We start from the raw sequence: 21,639 nt of genomic DNA on the forward strand, positions 1-21,639 counted from the left end.
CGCTGAGAGGCTACCCCATAGAATGGGCTTTCGCTTTCGTTGCAGTTTCGAGATTGGGTCTCGACTGAGTTCCCCCGCCTCGAGTTCATTCGTTGGAGCTTTTCGCGCCTTGGCGCGCAACCTTAGTGGAAAGAGTTTGCGCGCTCCCCGCGTGGAGAGAAAAGGTTAATTTTGGTATAAAACGAATGATCTTCTTCAATTTATTAACAGTATCAAGACCAGCGTGGTCCACAAGTGTTGTGTTTGCATTAGTTTTTGCACAAAACTGCTGCGTCGACCATCTAGGATGAGGTCGTTTGCGCTATTGGTTAGTAGTGTTCTATTCTTTCGCATGTGTTTGGGTGTGTTGGGTACAGCCAAAATTTCGTTGTGACAAATGTGGATGAAATGAAGAACTTTTGATGCTAAAATAATGATTAAATGGACTGATTGTGATAAGTGTTTGGCAGTGCAATTTGATGCTAATTCAATTGAGCCAATGCTAGTGATTCGTTAAAAATGATGCTTCAAGAAAAGTACAAAAATCGTTAAACGAGGACATTTAAAATACGTTTTGTGATTACCATTCAGCAACAGCGGTTACACTGATTTGATGGACAAGAGCAGCTCACTGTTGGATAATCTGATGTTCGATCTATGTTTGCCGTTGTGATTAACCCCGATTTTTATTATATTCTATCGACATCTACGTGACTCGAGTTAACACATGAAATGTTGATACGAACTGCTATTAACATAGAAGGATAGTTGCAATTGTTGTGCAACACGTTGGACATGTATTGCTATGGGAAACTGTGCAAGGCTGTATAAACTATGGGAATTGGAAAAAAAACACGTTACCAGAAAATGGCAATTTCCTTCGGGGGTAATGTCGATTATTGGAAAGCCCAATCACGTGTTTTCAGTCGATCAGACAGAAACATGTTTTAAATTCCGTTGTGGAATTTTAGGTCATCGGCAAACTGGACATAAACCCAGCCTTAGATGATGTTAATGATATTTTCTATATGCCCCAAAATACGGAAAACGAAATCATTAGATTCAGTTATACTGTGCTAAAATTAGCACCGTGTGTGCATGAGTGTTGCAACAGGTGCTCGAACAGTTCTCAGTTTTGGAGGCTCGAAGCTTGCTTTAAAATATAGATATTACACTAAGAGGATTCTCTCTAAATATATTCCACATGTGTTGTTTGATTTACAATTGCAAGGAGGCGGATCTACTATTGATGATTTTGGAAACATTGGTTCATGGTGAGAAAATGACACAGGAACCCTTTTGGAAGGTGGAAACTAAATCAAATGAACTTTATAACTATTTTTTCAGAGTAATTCGCATGAAGAATATTCTTTCTTATTATATTCAAACCGGAACATGTAAAAAATGAAACAGTTATTTTTACATGTTACATGGTAAAATTATTCTCTATCGGATTAGAAGGACCGAAGGAAGTTTTCAATTACTAAAATTCGAAAGAAATTTTTTTATGTGATTACTTAAAGTACGTAGTCCTGATTCAAACCTATTTTCTTTTAATTTTCTGTTATTCCTATAATTATACTTATAATTATTATACGAAATCATCTTTAAAGAAATTTTTGTAGAGGATTTTTTTATCACTTGCAGAAAAAAGTGATTATTATTTAAATAGAATACTAATTTGATTGGGAAAAGTTAATTTTCATTCATAATTCTTATTTTAAAAGTGCATTTATTCCACCTGAAAATCCATTATTGTCATTGTCGCTTCCCAAAATTCGTAATACCAAGCTCAATGTCGTCAACGCGAATCAAACAATTCATTGAAGTTCCCCTTGATTATACTTGACGTTTTACATGCGGATCCAGTAAGCAATCGAATGTCGATAACTGGGCTAGTGTCGCCCAGTTAGCGAACGACTACTGTATATCCGTAAAAAATGCATGGCACGAGCCAACCGATATGCCAATATATATGTTGTTGACGTGACACGTTCAGAGCGAGTTTTGTCACTGGCATCTTCTCTGTCATCTTGAATGAGCTTCTTATAGACATTTTTAATTCAGAGCAGACTTTCCGAATGCCACTGCCTACATTCCAAGTGTTTTGAAGCACTTAATTTAATTTATTATACAAAATTTGATGCAAATTATTTGATTTTTTTAATGTAGTAAAAATTTAAACCCACCAAAACACGTCTGACCATTGTATTCGTTCCGCACATGTGTACCAATACAACATAACGATTTAATATGAAAATCGAATGTGCGTTGCCCAAAAAGCTAGGAAAGCTCACTCTACTTTCTGAATACACCTCGTATAACTAATTTCTGTCTGTATTCACCACAAAAATTTTGAAAATATTATGTAATGTTAAATGTTACGGACTGTTATGCCCGTAACTCGTTCGGTATTTCAGCAACTGGATCAGGATGAAGCTGCTTGTACATATTGTGTAACGTTAAGGTCGACCTGTTTGAGAAGCTTAGGACATTCGATATTGACCTACACGATTGAACTCGAACATCTGTAGTATTATGGTGCGTCGGTTCGCTAACCTCTCTAGGTTGTTGAGCGTACTGCGCCCAGTGTTATTTGTTGTCAGATTCGACGGTAGATTCGCCGGGTCGTTTCATGCTGATGACGAGAATTGTTTGGTAGGAAACTCAAATCTGCACGCGAACCTCCACTTGCAACAATCCGTATTACGATTGACAATCGGTCCAAGCGTTTACGACTCTGCGTGAAGAAGAGGAGGGCAACTTAGAAAAATTTTGCCAAAAATGTTAAATTTAGACACTTTTATGACTTCAATGCAAATTTCAGCTCTTCAACTCTTTTCGTTCTCGAGTTTAACTTTTCAAACGATTGACTAAACTTGCAGCTTCACTAGGTATTACTAGGTACCTCGAGAAATCTTTTATAGAATGCCGATGCCTGTGTGTCCAGGTTATTACCGAAGACATACTTTTGCCAATCTACGGTCAGGAGAGCATCGTTCATTATGTTGAAGTTATAGCATCCAAAAAAAGCTACGATTATGACCAAACCGTTATCATTCTTTTGAGATATAAATAAATATTAAAACGTTGCACTTTAAGAGACCAAACTTTAAGACTTTAAGAGACCAAAATACTCAAATCTATTTATTTAACATATTTCACGAACAATCTCCAGAGATGAAGGCTTCTATTCTGCACGAGTACAGGAGGACAATCCATGGATTTGGAGCTTTTAACTCCGTCTGAAACGTAAATTTTCTGAGTGATTTGATTTTTATACCACATAATGCAGCAGGGATTTGGAAGTGGATTCCAATTGAATATTCTTGCAATATTTCTGTGCTTGGATATGCTTTTCAGAATCAGATTTACCTGTAATGGTTCATTGTGGATTCCACACTCCTGTTTCAACAAAATGGCCAAATGCACATTCCGCTATTGGTTACCAACTCTAATAACTACATATACAGCACTTGACCTCATTATAATTGCGTTATTCTGTGATACAATGGTACTTCCGGCGTAATTTGTCGGTAAAATGACACTTCCGTATGGACATTTGAAAATCAACCTAATATCGAGACAGAACACAAAAACAATCACAGAATCAAAACAGATATAAGATCTCGTGGAAGATACAACTACCACTCTCTACACGTTAGCAAAATTTAAAATCATCAATTAAAAACTTTTTACTCAGAAGCAAAATATCACAAAAATCAAACTAATTCTGATCCGTTAACAAAATTGAATTTCTTATAAAAATCAGGACAAATGCTAGAATATGGAAAATAAATCAGGACGCCCCAAAAAATCTCAATCTCAAAAAAAAAATCTCATCTCAAAATCATGTCTTGCTAAATCGAGACAGATGATATCCCTAACGATGACACACACAAAGTATTTAACTTTCGAAGAGTCAATTTTGATTCCAATGGAACGAAATATCAACGTATAGAAACGCAACATCAAATAGTTTTCCATGAAAATCTAATGGCCGCATTCACAAACGCCATCGACGTGATCGACGACGACAGCAATGGGCCTGATTCTCGAATACACTACGAATACACTTCACGGTGGAAACGGATTGAAACGTATCCGCGATGACAACGGTACAGTGTCGACATCTGGATACGAGATTAGATTCCCACTAAAGTTATCATTATAATATCAAATTATCTTCAGATGAAATTTTTGTACGGGATTATTATATCACATGAAGAAAACAAAGTTTTCCACTCACATTGAATACCAGTTTGATACGAAGAAGTTAATTTTCATTAATGATTTTTTATTTGAAAAGTGCTCGTTCTGCCTGAAAACTCATCATTATCTTGAACACTTCACTAACTCGTAAAACGTAGTTCAATGGCGTGCCGTTTATTTCGTTTCCACCGTGAAGTGTATTCGAGAATCAGGCCCAATATTAGTCCAAGAGAAAAGTTGACGTTACGTTGTATGTATTGCACTTTATTCTGTTGCGCTTGTCCTTGAATGTATCGGTAAAGTGGCATCGTGTTGTTTAGCTTTCAAATAAACAACCTCCAAAGTCTCCGTAGCCAAATGTGTTACGTGTTCACCTACACAGCAAACGAACATGATTTCAATCCTAGGATTCTCCATTGACAATCTTCTGAACGACCCGTTTCAACGCTACAGATGGATAAATTTGCAATTTGCAAGGTGCAAGCATTTATAATAGCAAAAAGAAAACAACAATTGAGCCTTAACGGTTAAGAAGAACTACTATTATATCATTGTTTTCTGACAATTCTATACAGTTTTTTTATGTTCTATCAGTTCTGTTCTAACGTTTTTACTACAATACAAGCGAACGACGAAGTCAGACGGTCAATTTTCATGTGGTGTGAATGAAACGGACGGGAAACGGTAGACAAGTAGAAAATTATCGTTCGCAGGTGCAATTTTATCTCTCTGTTATCTTTTGATTATCCAGCAACTTGAATATAAACAAGTAGAGAGAATGAAAGAGAGCATTATTCGGATGCTCTTTGTATCATTAGCTGTCCGTTCTGCTCAACTAAAAGCAGTTCGTTTGACCCCAACATCCCATTTGTATGATTCGAAATGTTTTACTTGCAAATAAATTTATCTATTTGGCACATAACTAACATCGCTTGGATGAAGTTAGCATTACCCTATCGAAATATGACCATCATTGAATAGAATTTTGAAATTATTTCACTTTTATTTTTTATACGGAAGTCGAAAAAATACCTCACTTACGATTTTAAATTTTTGTATACTTTTTTCATTTTTGACAAATCTTTATTGGGTAGTTCAAATATCATAACATGTAGATGACGTTCTCGCCAACATAATTATGAAATTCAACAGTTAGCTATTCAAATCAATCGAATGTCTGTCTTACCCCCACTGTCCTTTATATCTACAGTTCCTTCTTAGGTGCTCTACTTAAGGTTTATTCTGCTGCACTTACACTTTGATGAATCGGTAGTTTGGCACTGCGACATTTAGCGTTCAAATAGGCTAAATTTTGTACAGGTATGTTACAGAAAAACTGGAACAAACTCGATCAATCTATCATAGTAAATTCATCGATTAGTGATGGTTAATCACAAAGCTTATTGGTATTTGACAGTTTTCTTCTTCTCAACCCTTGATGCTATACCCCTTGAATGCAACATTTCATCCTATTTATCAAGATATCTCTATTAATGATTAAATTGTAAATTGAGAAAATTGATAGTTGCTAATGAACGGAAATAGACCGATTAAAACCCTGGAACTTGTAGCGCAAACTTTGAAATTTTCGAAAGAGATCGCATCAAAAATAATGAAAAATATAACACATTCTAAGCGTTAACAGAATGGTTAAGTGACACTAACGTTTCATAGTTTCATTGCTCATCTTTTTTCTTTAATACTTTTGTGATCAGTTGAGGATCCGATGTAAAATGACACACTTCATTGTATTTTTAGATGTCAGGTTCAAAGCTCTACGTGGGTCTGTTCAAATGTTGGATTACGTCTTTCCGGAACATATTGAGGGTACAAATTGAAAAACTTAAAATCGATCGGGTCATGAAAGATGTCCAATTTTGAGCACTAATCGATCAGTAACTCATTGATGGACATATGAGATTTTTACACCGATTTGGTCACTCTCCAGCAATCTTTTCCAATATGGATAATTTCAAAATTTCCAACAGTAAATATGTTAAAATAAGGTTGAAATGATTGCTCCTAATTTCTCATGCATTTGAGTAAGCCTTACACGTGGTCGACTGCGTCTGCAGCGGATTTGTTATTCAAAATAAGCATGCAACAAATATCGTAATGCAATGTAATGTGACTACGTCAACTAACCGGTCATATCTCGGACACAACCCTTGAACTTTATTTACAACTTTATTGTGAAAAACTCATTTGTAACCAGTTTCATTAAGAATATTGTCAATCGCTTGTTATAACCAATCATTCTGGCAGAGCTACGGTAAAAGTCTTCGTGTTATGAATCTAATCTTGAATCAAGCCATTTTTGTATGTCTTCATATGAGCGGAGCTGCAGCTGATAAGCCATTTTCGTTTGGTTGCTGTAATGAATTTATTTTTCGTTTGGTTGCTGTTTTCGTTTGGTTGCTGTAATGAATTTATTTTCATCCACTAGCCACGATGCGATCTTTGCTTTTTGCCGCAGGAGAATTTTTTTTATCCCGTCTGTTTATTTTATGAGGCTCATTTAGAAATTTCAGCTGTAACAGAGCCAAATTTATTCGTGTACATTTTTATGAACGATAAGGGACTGGGGTTACCGTCACATGATGATTGTTGGGTGGATGTTCCAATAGCTAAAATTATAGGAGCAGCTAGCTAGCAGGAGTAGTTGTTCATAGACGAAAAAACGACACTCAACACGACACCCCGCCCTATTCTTGATGCGCTTTCCATTCAGCCCGCCTCAAGAGCGCTTGCACCATATAAGCGTCGGTCCCAGCTCAAAAAATACCCATTGTCATTTGTCACGCAGTCAGAAATTCGACTAGATACTAGTCATATTTTGAAACTCATCCGTAAACAAATCACACCTTTTTATTTTTTTATTTTCTCACATTGGAACTGTACGAATCCTAATCGAACAATGCCTTAATTCACGTCGTAGAAGGTTTTATGGTCTTCCTTCACTCGGACGGTTGTCGACATTGAATTTGAGGTGACAGAACCGCTTAGAACAGTATCTCCGTAAACTTTTTGGGGCTCTCAATGGTTCTCGCAAATGACGGTTTTTCACGAATTCACAAAATCAGACCTTTTCCACACTATCATCAAACCAAAATCCCTAATTTGTCAACGCGGTTTGTCAACCATGTGTCTAAGCTTAATCGGATTAGGTGGATTAGGGTGGGCGGATTGGCGTCTCTAGAAACCAAAACACATTACTGTCTTCGTACCATTTCAAAGTTGCTTCGGCATAATGACTTGAAACTAAATCTGGCCAAAAGAATGTAGCTACATTGCTTTTTCTATGACTGGTAATAGACGCTTTTGTGGACAGTCATCAATATAAATTTCAGATTTTATACTTCCATCACAACTACAAATCGCTTGCTAAACCAGACACTTCTCTGGGAACTTTGACCTCTTAAAGCTTATTTTTCCTAAAAAAACCTGAATTTTACTTTCTTGCCCGTTCTTTAGCTTTTTTGTTTTGTATTTCGATCAAGAACTGTCGTAACTTTGAATGTCTTCAGGCCTGCACTGGCTTTCATTCGCCGAACTGTTCTCACACTACAATTCTGTTTTACCGACATTTTACGATTAGAGAGTCCAGGATTTCTCTGTTAGCAAGATTCTACTTTCTTCACAGTTTCTGGATATTTAAGTCCTTTCTTGTGACCGAAGCAGCTATTCTGTTAACATTCAAGTTGTGTTGGAACGTTCACTCTTGACACAGTACTTTGGTTCACTTTAACTCTATCGGCGATTGATAGTTAGGACCATCCCGGATTTTGTTGCAATAATGATTGAAATTGTATGGGAAATCATCAGAAATTCTCCACTGCTCTCATATTTTTCGAGATAGAGCCGTTTGAAGTTACGCATTTTGTTCTGCCTTAGTCCTTAGTTGCGCGCCTAGTATTAAGGGACGACTGTCATTATTACATTTCGAACTCTTATAATACATATGTTTTACAAAGTTTTAAAAAGTAAAAAAGCTCTCGATATGGGTACCAGATATTGTACGCCGTACGTACGGCCGCAGTTTTTGAACACTACGATTTCCATATTACGATAACGAGTTTTTTTTTTCGTGTAATTGTTCTGTAATAATTGAGCAATTCTGTTAGAATGACCTGAAATTCCTATACCAATTTCAGCACACTTCTACGTTTCCAATTCGAAAAAATGAAACATCATTTGCTATTCAATCAAAGCCATTTCGTACACAGATTGTTCATAATCAATTTCCACAACGGATTCAACTAAAAGAGTTGTTCGTATAGAGCATGCTATTTTGTTTATAATGACATCCACTTAATATTGGATCTCTGCTTTCATAAATAACTCTACGCTAATAACTGTCATAATATTGATGCTAGGTTGATAACAGTTTCCTTTGCTGTTTTAATTAACTCATTCAAGTCATCTGATAATTGAATGGTCAACCATGCATAAATACATTCAATTTACACCATCTCGAAGTATCCCAGATGATACTCTATTAACACCTAAACGGATTAAATTAACATATATAATCGTTTGACAATCCATTAGGTCTTTTCTACATTGTGCAGGAGCGATTCGATGTTTCACACGCTTGCCACGTGTGCGCCCATCATTCATTTGCATACTAATCAGGCATGAAGCTGCCCGCCGGTGTTGAGGTTTCGGCTGAATTTTCAGAAGATGATAAACTTGGCTAGCGCCAGCCCGTCACGTCTTTCTCCCATATCGGAGATAACCGTAGGACTCGGTCATAAATTAGTCCCCCCTCCCTCTGTGGTGGAGTGTTTCTGCTCAGCGTTATGATGCTCATCCGCATCGTAAAATTCACCAAAGAGGAAGCTCGAAATATATGCTAACATGTGGACTCTACCCGACCAGACTCGTCGGGAGGCGCGGTGTCAATGCGTGATCTTCGAGACATGAGCTTTCGGCTGAGCACACGCCACCGCCTACCGCCGCGAACACACAGTGATAATTTATGATAATGGCGGTGATGATCGACTCATATTTATGCTACCAGAGCTGTTCCAGTGCTGTTCGAGACGTTCAGTCAATCCGTCAAAATACTTGCTCAATGGCCCATAGATTGCATATCAGTGCCAAGGTCGTATGACCTTTTTCTGTGTCAATTTATGAGCTTCATGCAAGTTCCGTACTCTCGTTTTGGTAGGCCTTCCATTGTTGCGAGTTTCAAGGTTGAGTTGGAAGTTTCGTATTGATTCTGAATGTATCAGATATGGTTACTTCAATGGAACATGTATTGATGTTTGAATATGCATTGGATAAGGAAATTGGGATACTTTCTCTTTGAATATCATCTGCATAAAGACACTGGATTTGTCTTTTTTCTCAAGAATCTGTACGCATACGTCAATCTGTGCAAATTCAAAAGTATTGCAAGTTTTTTTTTCCTATATTATAGTGGCTTTCAACACTTTTGGCTGGTTCGTCACTTTACTTCCATTTCGGAAGAGGTATGCATGTTATCACTACCCCGGATCGCCTCCTCAATATTGCAAGTTGGTACTCAAACCTGCTTACAGGTCTGTTTTACGGACTGTTTTTAGTATTGATCTCGATTGTGGTCTATTAATGCAATCGATTTCGTAATCAGACTGGTGAACAAACCTAAATCAATTTCCACTCGATACTTCAGACCCTGAAGTTAATTCCAGTTATGCATGAAAAATTTCCCAGACCGGAATGACCCTAGACAGAACGGGAAATGAGTCCAACAGTTACATCCTTGTTAGCACTGAATTCACAAGAGGAATGTTTACTTGATTCCCAATGACGTCTTACTGATGCGATCGATTTCGAGCCCAAATGGCTGAGTAAAAGTAAGAAAAATCAAACCGATATTGCAGGCTTTCCAGCATTGTAGGTTGAATATACATTGTTGTGTTCGTTTTATTCTCAATGACAATATTTAATTATATAAAGGGTGCACCGTTTAAAATCTGCACACACAAAATTAATTCTCATTTTTTATCCGATTATTACCAAATTTCATCACTTCAGGTCGTTTTGGAAGGTTTCCAGAAGATCGTCGGATCGTCGTGAACCTTCAGGAGAGGGAGAAGCCGCTTTTGGAGGCACTCTTCCAAATACACCTGTCCATTCATGGTGCTTGCGGTAACGGAAGGTGTACTCTGCTTTCCGCAAGAACAAATCGCTTGCCAAATTAGAAAATTCTTGGCGAATTTCGACATCTTCTGTGTCCGGAAATTCTCGGAAATATTCAACTTATTCTTGGCAATTACATACAGGTTCCCTGGAACCTGGTTGAAGCCCTCTTTCACATATGTCTCATCATCCATTACGCAGAAGTGTGGTTTCGTTAATTTCTGGTCGTACAACTTTCGGGCACGTCTTTTGCGACCGTTTTCTGTTTCTTGTCACGGTTTTGGGACTTCTGAACCTTAAACGTATGTAAGTCTTGCTCATAAGCAACTTTTTGGCCACATCTTGAACTGAGACGTTCGGTTTCCGTTTAAAGGCCCCAACCACGTGTTTGTGATCGTTCTCGTTGAATTGACGGTTGAATTTTTTTTCCGGATCTTCGCTTCCGATCAACAGTCAGACGTTCTTCGAACCGTTTTATGGTACCAGACATCATGGAATTCGCATTTTTCCAATGACACGACGCGACAGATCCCTATTCTCGAAGTACTCGTGCAAAACTTCTTCGCATACGCACTGTTCTTTCGTCGCCATTTTGAAATCTTTTGCGTACCTGATGAAATCACCTCACAGAGTGTAAACAATACACATCAAACTATATCTATGCAAAATTTCAATAAGTTTTTCCCAATGGATCAAAAGTAAGAGCAATTATATGTCCTAAATAGAGTTAACTAATAACAATTTCAGTGAATGTCCTTAAAGCAACACTTTTAATTTATACCTAACTTTCAAAATTTGTTTTTTTCCCGTCCCTTCCCTTTCAGACTATACTTGGCTGCCTCTGTGCCACCCTAGTTCTAGCGGATGAACCTGTAGCAGCGCGCGAGAAGCGCAGTCCGGCGCCGTTCTTCTTCAACAAGGGCCACGATGACCACCACCATCATGAGCCGAAGTGTGTCTGGGAGAAGAAACTGGCCTGGAAGGAGGACTGGAAGAAGGTATGGGAGGTGAAGAAGATCGAGGTGTGGAAGTCTGAGTGGAAGAAAAACCAGATCCCGGTGTGGAAAACCATCGAAGTGCCGATCTGGCGGGAGGTGAAAGTGCCCGATTGGAAGATCATCAAGAAGCCCTACTGGAAGGAAACGGAAATCCCAGCGTGGAAAGAAGTACAGGTGCCCGACTGGAAGAAGGTGACCAAACCGGTGTGGAAGGAGATTCAGGTTCCAGTGTGGAAAGAAGTTCAGGTCCCCGAATGGAAACAAATCTGGGTACCAGACACCGTGAAGGTAGGAATCCCCGGTGAGAAATTCCTGGGCAAAGACGAACACGGCTGGGAGTACACTAGCCACGACCTGTGGAAGAAAAAGATGGTCTGGAAGCCTATCTGGAAGAAGGTTTGGAAGACCGTCAAGAAAGAGGAATGGAAGACCGAGAAGAAGCTGGAATGGAAGGACGAATGGGTTCAGGTATGGCGCAAAGATAAACAACAGATCTGGGTGAAGAAGAAGGAGGAAGCGTGGAGGGAGGAGAAGATCGAAATCTGGCGCATCGAGAAAAAGCAGGAGTGGGCTACCGAGAAGAAACTGGAATGGAAGGAAGAGTTGAAGGAAATCAAGGTCCCAGCCTGGAAAGAAATTCAGGTACCCGCTTGGAAGAAGGTGTGGAAACCTGTATGGGAGAAGATTTGCGTCCCAGTCAGCCACGGATGGCATTAGGCTACCAGTGTACCATAGCGAACTAGGTTTTTTAAATTTAATTAGTCTTTTATCTGTAATCTGTTAAGCTCCTCCACTTAATAGGTTTTCTCAACCTACTGCCTCAACGTTTACGTTACGTAACACACATTATGACACACGAACTAAACACATCTCTTTCTTTAGCTATCAGCGTAAATTTCTTATATTGCGTCCAAAGAAACAGAGTGGGAGCAAGACTCTGGACGCAAGAGAGTCGGAATACATTGAAATATTTGTGTTTTATTTTGCTCAAAGTTACTCCACGACGCCATAAATGCGCACCGTGAACCGAGCCTCATCTCACCAGCGAATGTTACTCATCTTTTTCACGATGCGTTGGATAATGTTTCCACACTTCCCGCGGTTTTCATGTACATACTTTCATGCAATTAGTCTATTATTTCACACCACTTTCCAACACAAAGTACTACTTCCAACACCAGCAAAAATCTTCCCATCCCCCACGTGAAAACCGCCGCATTCGGAAGAAAATGAAATAACAATTTCCTACATTTGTTTTCGACGAAAGAAACTAATTATTTCTTCGCGTCGATTTCCCATTTTGATCGGTGATTCTGATATCCGGAACGGATCAACATTAAAGACAGTTGGAAAGCATTGTTCGGAGTTAAGCAAACTAAGCTTTCCAAAAAGTAAGTACACCAGCATAAAACCATCCAACTCATTAACGAAGCAATATTGTTCTTCAACTTGCGAACCCGTTCAACGAAAAAAAATTAAAATAACCAACTAGGGCCAAACAGAGACACTAACGCAGAGATAAACCTAAATCCCCAACAGAAAAAAAAACTTCCAAAGTTCCCATAGCTCATTTTTCTCTGACGATAAAATTATTCCACAATGGCCACGGAAAAATTCCGACTGACTTTTCTCCTCACCTCGTTAAACTGAGACTGATACAACTTTAAACGGAGCACATAAAATCAAGCCCGGAAGCCCGGAATCAAGCGAATGTGTTGGGTTGTGTTCCGCTCGCTAAGGAAGGTTGAACGCAAAAATGGGAAATAGGTTGAAACATCAAACCATTTCTTAACACGTATATGTTGGGTACGAAACGAATTAGGGAGTATCGAGAGGCATGCGGGAAAAACCGGTGCATAAAACGAATATTGGTTACACACACGAATACACACACACACGCGAATCGCATAGTTTTTCACAGCGTTGAGACGGAAAATAAGGCAGCGATCATCGAGTAACTTCACCGTATGATTTGTTTTTGTATATTTTCATACAAATACATAATTATAAATAGTGTGCGCAACATCGAACACTATCCAATGGTAACTCTTATGATTTTTTTGGTCTAATGTTACTGTCACGTTTTTTGTTTGTTTTGTTTGTTATGAGAACCTTTTTCACTCCACGAACGTGAGTTGTTTGAAACTGTACATATTAAGCGTAACGAGTTAATTAATTTTGTAAATAGTCTTTCTAAACGAGTCATAAAAATAAATGCGTTGAATAAAGAAATTGTCCGTCAAACTCAATTCATCGATGACCTTCTATTGAACAGAAACCCTATAAATGGAGCAATGTTTTTGAATCTAGGTATGGCTCAATCCTAGTAATTTCCTGCTCAAGGATTGTAAAAAACACACAAGTTATTATTTTAGCAAATCACATCTTAAACTGAACAGTTTCCACATTTTCCAGTTTCCATATACGGTAGTTGCTACCACTTTTATGTGGTAATGAAAAAAATCACTCCTCGACTACATTACATAATCTATTTCCTCTCCACACGAACCTGCGGGTTTCTTTCTACCGCTCAGGCCGCAGTTGAACTTGCTGCGGGCGATGTGCTAATGCTGTGCTGTGGGGATGAAGACAACAGATCCAAGCTCATTCAAGTTTACGGTTGTGGAGCGAACGAACTTTTACTTTCATTCCCACGCTGAATGGTGGTAAACTTGAATAATAACAACAACGAAGACGACGCCACTTGGAGGCTCGTTGTCTGTGACCAAAATTGTTCGCAAATGTCGCGAACCAAAATGTTTGAGGCGCGTATTAAAATGCACATTATTGCTTGATTTGTATTGATTATTCTAAAATTGAAAATACATCATCACTTACGAGCACACAGAAGGTACAAAGGGGATAACATTATTGGGTCAGTAATCAAACAGAAATCAGAAGAAAAAGCACTTTCATTCTAAATGCACTAGCCATAATGCAAAAAAGCTTCCCAAAACCAACAAATGGAAATAATTGATCTTTTAGTTTTGAATCCCCATTTTCTCTAAGAAAGTAAGTTTGAAATTTTATAGAAAATTCATTCGGAACAAAACACTACCATTTTTCTTTCTAGATTTTTTTAAGCAGTAGTAAAAATTAGCGCGTCTCAAAATGATCCTGCACAGTCGCAATTGAAATTGCTGACTATCTGCTTGTGAGCGAACTGAACAGTTGAATTATCCCACGGTGTGTGATGTTCTAAAATGATTTGGGGAGCATTTGACCGTCGACCGGAAATCGAGAAGTGGCAGCTGAGCTTGGGCTTGGGTAGACTGTACATTTCGTAGCTGCTCTACGTGATTGACCTGAACCAGCGAAATGACACAAAGAACCCATTGAATGACGCTTGAGAGTAGCGAGTCATTTCCATTGTGCAAGTTTCGGTGAATCGAGCTTTAAATAGTCAATAACGACGCCAGCCACGTTCTTACAGACACCAGGGGAATGTTAGTATGATATTCGCATTCCGAAGGGTTGCCTTTATAGCGTGGTTCCCTTGCGATTATCAAGAAAGGGGTAGTTGTTAGTGGGGGGAGGTAAGAATCAGAATTCACTTTGATGAGTGATGTTATTTGGAGTTAATCCTTTCCTTCCTTTGCATAATAACCATGGATAAAAGCTAAAGGGTGTGTCACATCAAATTGCATCACGGAAAAAACGCTGTAGAAATTTAATTTTTAGGAATTATAACTTCAGCTTTCGCTTATAATCAGATAAGAGTGTATATATCACGTTGGCCATGCTTCACTGTCAATTGTTCGTAAATTTGGAAAAATGTCGTCGAACGAAAAACGGCAAAAATGGATGCTCCTCCAGTGAAAAAGATCACAAGCGCGTAGTTAAGCAGTTTAGACGTGATCCGAGAAGTTCGGTCCGGGATGTCGCCAATAAGCTGAATTTGTCAAGTTCATTCCTCCAGCGGACCAAGCAGCGGGAGGGCCTGCGTACATAGAAGGTTCAGAAGGCTCCTAACCGCGACGAAAGGCAAAACATGGTGGGGAAGACGCGAGCCCGGAAGCTGTACACCGAAAGGCTGACGAAGCCGCATTGCCTGGTAATGGACGACGAAACCTACGTCAAAGCGGACTTTCGTCAGCTGCCGGGCCTGTTGTTCTTCTCCGCAGAGGACAAATTCAGCGTTCCGGAGGAGATTCGCAAGCAGAAACTATCCAAGTTTGCCAAAAAGTACATGGTGTGGCAAGCGATCTGCTCTTGCGGAAAGCGGAGCGCCCCCTTCGTGATGACCGGCACGGTAAACGGGCAGGTTTACCTTAAGGAGTGCCTACAGAAGCGCTTACTACCACTATTGAAGCAGCACGAGGGCCCGACCATCTTCTGGCCGGATCTCGCTTCGTGCCACTATTCAAAGGACGTGTTGGAGTGGTACGAAGCCAACGGGGTCACCTTCGTGCCAAAGGAAATGAACCCGCCCAACGCGCCGGAGCTTCGCCCAATATAGAAATATTGGGCGATTATGAAGCAGGCCCTCCGGAAGAACCCAAAAGTTGTCAAATCGGTGGCGGACTTCAAGAGAAAATGGATTTCTGTTAAAAAAAAACTACAACCTGACGTTGTACAGAACCTTATGGACGGGGTAAAGAGGAAGGTGCGAGCATACGGGCTTGGGCTCGAAGTATGAATAAAAAGAAAATGCCAAAAGTTGTTTAATAGTTTTTATTTTACTGTCTAAAATTTTCAAAAGGATCGGTCTACCGGGCGAATTTCTACAGCGTTTTTTCCGTGATGCAATTTGATGTGACACACCCTTTATTACAACCAAACTCCATCGGAGCTTTAGACCTTCCGCTCTTGTTCTCAATAACTTCCTGTTCTTTTTCGGATATGCTACTATAGAGGTCCGTCATTCGCAGGCGGAGTTCGGAGATCGAGAAGTGGCAGCTGATCCTAAAACTCATTCAAAAGTGGTGGCTCTTTGCAAACCCGAAGCCGAGCCCGAAGTAATCATCGATAAACGCGGTGAAAATGTCAAGAGTCTCGAAATCCGATGTCCATAAATTGAAAAAGATGACTGGTTAGAGAAGTTTACTAAAATATATTTATTTACATTTAAGAAACTCCAAATCGGTTGAGTGGTTCAATGGTTTCAAATTTTCAAAAATCCTTTCGTATTGGTAAAACACTCGATTTTTCAGACTACCCTAATTCTGAACTGTGCACCCTAAATAGAAAATACGAATCTGAAATTTTTCTAACAGGAAGAAATATACGAGATTTGAGCAAAATCATAGCTGAGTTTTTGGTAGATATTTTTCACCGAATTGCTGAATATCGGAAAAACATACCTTGCTGAATTTTTCATATTTCATGTAGAACATGGTGTTGTGCGACCGTAAAGTGCAGCAAAAGTTGAAGAGGAAGACCGAGAGCAACGTGGTCTCGCCAATCCGCGCCTTGGGATATGAGTTTGGAGCAACCGGCCAAACGGTGAAGAAGTACTTGGCCGGCATAGACATTTTTGTGTGGAAGCGTTAGTCAAGACCGGTCATGTCTGATCAGCAACCAATGACTAGGGTGCCAGTGAAAGTATGGGAAAACTCAACCCTAAAATTTCAAAAAGTTACCCTATACAAAATGTTTACTAACTCGAAAAAACATCCTATGCCAAATATCACCTCAATCGGAGTTAAGGCAGAGTGGCGCAAAGCGGTCAAAGTTTGAGTTTTTAGAAAATCGAAAAACCATATGCAACATATTAGCTCACTAGAACCTAATTTATTGGTGTTGCATTAGTGTTTTTGACATTTGGCATAAAAAAAAATCGAAAATCCCGATTTCCTTTACTCTCCCCCTTGGATGATTTTTCGATTTTCTGAAAACTCAAACTTTGACCGCTTCGCTACATTCTTCCCTAAGTCCGATTGAACTAATGTTTGTCATAGGGTGTTTTTTCGAGGTGGTGAACATTTTTTATGAGGTAACTTTTTGAAATTAGAGATGACCATTTTCATTGGCACCCTACCAATCACCCAGAACAACACTGCGTTGAAATAAATCATCTTCGGGTACTCTCAAATGTTCATATTTTCAGACTACATTGCATTGAAAATCTGTACATTCCAGGCGAAAATCAAAATGACAACCATTTAGTATGAACCGATTAGTAGGAACATAGGAACATATGAAATTTTGTTCTTTAAAAAGTTTTGAAGTTAATTTTTTCACTCGATGTCATAGTCATCTTGGTGTTTGGAAACTTTAATATTGAATTTCATTTTAGTAAAATGAATATCAACTGTTAAGGGAACTGAGGGTAAGCCCGTCCCTGGAGGTAAGACCGGCACCCCCCGAGTTTTACTAGAAAACTCCAATTAACTATGTTTTTGAATAATGTACATGTTATTATTTTAGACGTTTTAAATAAAATCCAACCCACCGTGATTCGTGAAATGTTAGAATATTAATCAAAACAAACGCGAGTACCGATGACGTGCAACCGGATGTAATTTTGCGGTAGTGGAATTTAATCTTTTATTCTTGAACGAGGTTTCATATCATTTTTCGTTGTTCTACAGTTTGTTCCTTGTATTGTTAACTATCCCTGGGATTCGAGTTGAGTTAAGTTAAAGCAATAAATTAATAGAAATAGTCTCCTTGAGAAATGTATGCTGTTGGGGTATGATCGTCATCCGTTGAGTGGAGTAAGCCGGCATGATTCCAGTTAGTTGAAGGTTATTGGGACATATTTCCATCTACTTCAGATGCCTCACCGCTCCCCAGGAAATGGAATTGGGAGAGTGGTTCCCAGGAGAACCTCACCCTCACCTCATCGGAGTTTGTTCCGAACATGTCCCCGGAATCAGTTGGGCGATTCAAACCATATTCGATAGCGACATCTTGAACTAAAATACGTTCCTTTTAGTAAGTGGTTGCCACCAGTGTTGCCACATCTAAATCTGTACCAGAGGGGTCAAAAATCTTTCTCATCTGTACTATTTTTCCAAAAATCTATAACAAAAATCTGTACAATCAAAAACATTCGTTGTAGAGAAAAAAATATTAGCGATATAAAAATACTCATTTATTTATTACAAATATTACATTTACATTTGCTAGTCATTCGTTTATTTGATGATGCTTATACATAAATTTTCTGAATAACTATAATTTTTTTTTAAATTTTCGAGCTGCCATCACGATGGTTGACCAAATATTTTGATCTCAAAATAGCGTTCATCGTATCGTTGCTGAGCCGATTTCAAAGCTTAGTTTTGTTCTGATTATATTCAGAAAAAAATCGCTCGACAGTTGCCGAGGAGTGAGGCATAGTGTGAACGTTACAAACAAGGCATCGAAGCGCCGAAAATGCGAACGAACCGTCAATTTTTTTAGGCATCCAATTTATGTTCACCAACTCTGCACATGCTCGTTTTCTGAAATTGTGTTTTCCTTACGGAGTACTTTTATCTTTAGGCCACATAATTAATTCTCCACATATTGTACATTCCCATTGCAGAGTCCTGGGAACGCTTCTAACACAACGTTAATGCTAGTCAAATTGGAAAAGTTTATGGGATTAAACATTGCCCTAGACTTGAGCGTCGATTCATCAAAATCGAATCTGTTTCTCATGTGTCATGTAGCATCGTGAATTCAGGTTTTTCAGCCTAAAACAAACGATTCTTGTAAGGAAACTCGTCCTTATGAAACTGATTGTTTTCACGAGAACAAGAATGAGTTAACCATCTTCAACTGTATCTACAAAACAACGCAAACCCATCGGCCTTTTTTAGGGCGATTGGAACTGTGTTTTTGGCTGAAGGAAGCTTCAGTGAATTCAGAATATTTTGAGATTTATTGTTGTAATAATGTTGTTTTGAATTATAGAGGCTTTAAGCTTTCTCAGTTCATTCGCCTTTACCCTTGAAAAAGCCCAATTTGAAAAACTAAACTAAATAACTTGAGAAATTCTATTTGGAAAGCTTTGCTGCCGTCCGACAACTGGATGCTGAATATGAAAGTTACCACGGCACTCGGCGCAGCAGCATGGCACATCGCGACACGATGTGTAGCGACACATTTTTTGATGACCTGTCTAAATATTCCTATATCCAAATATTCCGTAGCGCGTTTATAAATAATAAACAATCATAACTCAGATAACGTATAGCGAGGCTAAGTTAAGTTAAGTTGAAGTAAATAAAATCAGATTCGTTTTGACTCTCCAGTTGAGAGGTAATCTTTTTTTAAAATGAGATGTAATTGTGCGTTGGAGATGTAATTGTGCTAAGAGATACTGAAAACCTACGTAGATATTCTAAAAGTTCAGTATTTCAGTTTCAGATTTCTAGACAGCGAGTAATCAACAGTACATGTTAATGCTTTGAATAATCTACTAAAATTGTTTCGCGAAACGTTCGCGCTCGTCACTCAGTGAAAGCATTCATTTATCGGCCTATTTCATTGCTATCAAATATTTGTGTCAAAAAGTTTTATTATAAAATTTCTTTCATGTTTGTTTTCGCCGGCAATACTTTCGTAGTTCCATTATAACAATGCGGTCGTAACTTGGACATCACCCTTCATTATTTATTTATTTTTATGGTCCGCGACATCATGACTAACACGTGTTTGTGGCCCGTATGGAAAAAAGTTGAGTACCGCTGCTCTAGATGCCTTACTAATTTTTTTTAAATTTTTAAAAATTGACTTATCATATTGACGATATTCGAATTGATTGTGATGAATTTGTTGCCTTTGACATTGAAAGTATAAACAACAGCGGAGTTTTGAACTCGTATTCGTTCATTGCAGCAAGTTTGTTTATGCATTATAATAAAGACGCTATGACTAGAATTTCAGTTGGCTGGTGCAATGCGTTTATACACATTTTCAGCATCTGAGCTTGGCTGTCACTTTATACGTGATGACCAATGACAGTGCCGAAGTCTGGTGACGATATCCATTTAGAGAGATAAATTAATCTCTATCAGTTCAGCAGCTCTTAAGGCAGTTTAAAATCGTTGGAATTTGAATACAAATTGTTTCGCCATGTTCTTTAATTAATTGAATTTCATTAATTTCAATTTTATTATCAGTTCAGGGTTTTCACTAGCAAAAAACGTGTTACTCTATCACATACAATGCCTATTTGATGAGAGAAATCTAATTCTCATCCAAAGTTTCAGTGGGGACTGACAAGAATTGAAGAACGTATTTCGCACTCTGCAAAAAATGCAGGATCGGATGCCAGAAAAGAGTTGCCGGTCCGCTTCAATTTCATATTTCCAATAAGCAGGTGGTACCGAAGACCGCTACCCTTCACAACATCTCCCAACGACAACGGGGGAACCCAAAAGCCGATCCAAGTAGATGCTGTTGTCGTCATTTGGTTGGAACCCGGCCCAGTTGGCATGGTGATAGTTTCGCCGGGACAGCGGATCACAGCCTCGGCAGTAGCAGCTAATTTTAGCTCCACTGGGTAGCGGTGAGACGGCTGCCCCTCGTAAACAACTGGATCCTCTGGTACGGCCACGTTCGACACGAATGGAACTTCCGATCTGGCTATAGTGGGCGGTATCGAGATCTTTTGTCAAGATGGTCCCGTTCGGATTTTCCCATTGATTGCTCCACACGTGTTGTCGAGCATGAAAAAAGGCCAACTTATTGTATTTAAAAAAAAATCAAAGAAAAAAGTTGTACAATCTTTCAGAATTTAGCGTATCTATAGATTGCCATTCTTTGCCATTCATTCATTGAAGGCGTGTTATTCGGCTTAGAAATTTCAACTAGGTACGCAAGTACCGTTCTGAATCATATTTCGGACAGTTTGTAATAATATCTTAAAATTCTTAATGCCCTGATAATAAAACTATGAAATTAATGTCACAATTGATTGTTTAGATTATCCCCTTGGATAAACACGGCGAATGGGATAGAAATTATGAAACGAAATTGAATAAAATATACATATAGACGCTAAAACGCTGTGGATAGATATTATAATGCATTTTTATCGGTTTATGTATAATGCATTATCAAAATAAATCCATATGTATTTTAATCATAACTTGCTGTGCTATTCATAACAACATTTATGATCGTATTCCACCAATGATGACAAATGTGTAATTTACGAATGAAGCTTCGCCATAGAAACTGGACTATGAATAAAAAAAATTAAAATGTGGTAAGAACATCAGTTGAAATATTTTAAAGCATTCTTATCGGAATAAATTGAATGATACAATAATTATACGACTAAATAATGTATGTATGCTTAAAAAACCACATAAAAATATTATTTCTGATAATTTTTTTTTTCAGTTTTGAACACACCCCATAAAAAGCTATTTTTATTTTT

At 38.5% G+C, this 21,639-nt stretch overlaps 1 protein-coding gene across 1 annotated transcript; it reads left to right on the plus strand.

Moving 5' to 3' along the window:
• Positions 1-218: 218 nt before the first annotated feature.
• Positions 219-13,514, plus strand: LOC129778203 (golgin subfamily A member 6-like protein 25). The gene is made up of 2 exons (XM_055784948.1): positions 219-307; positions 11,145-13,514. The coding sequence occupies exons 1-2, from the start codon at positions 287-289 to the stop codon at positions 12,033-12,035; spliced, it is 912 nt and encodes a 303-aa protein (XP_055640923.1). The 5' UTR covers positions 219-286; the 3' UTR covers positions 12,036-13,514.
• The last annotated feature ends 8,125 nt before the right edge of the window (positions 13,515-21,639 follow it).

This window comes from Toxorhynchites rutilus, chromosome 3, assembly GCF_029784135.1.
Source record: "Toxorhynchites rutilus septentrionalis strain SRP chromosome 3, ASM2978413v1, whole genome shotgun sequence".
Classification (NCBI taxonomy): domain Eukaryota; kingdom Metazoa; phylum Arthropoda; class Insecta; order Diptera; family Culicidae; genus Toxorhynchites; species Toxorhynchites rutilus.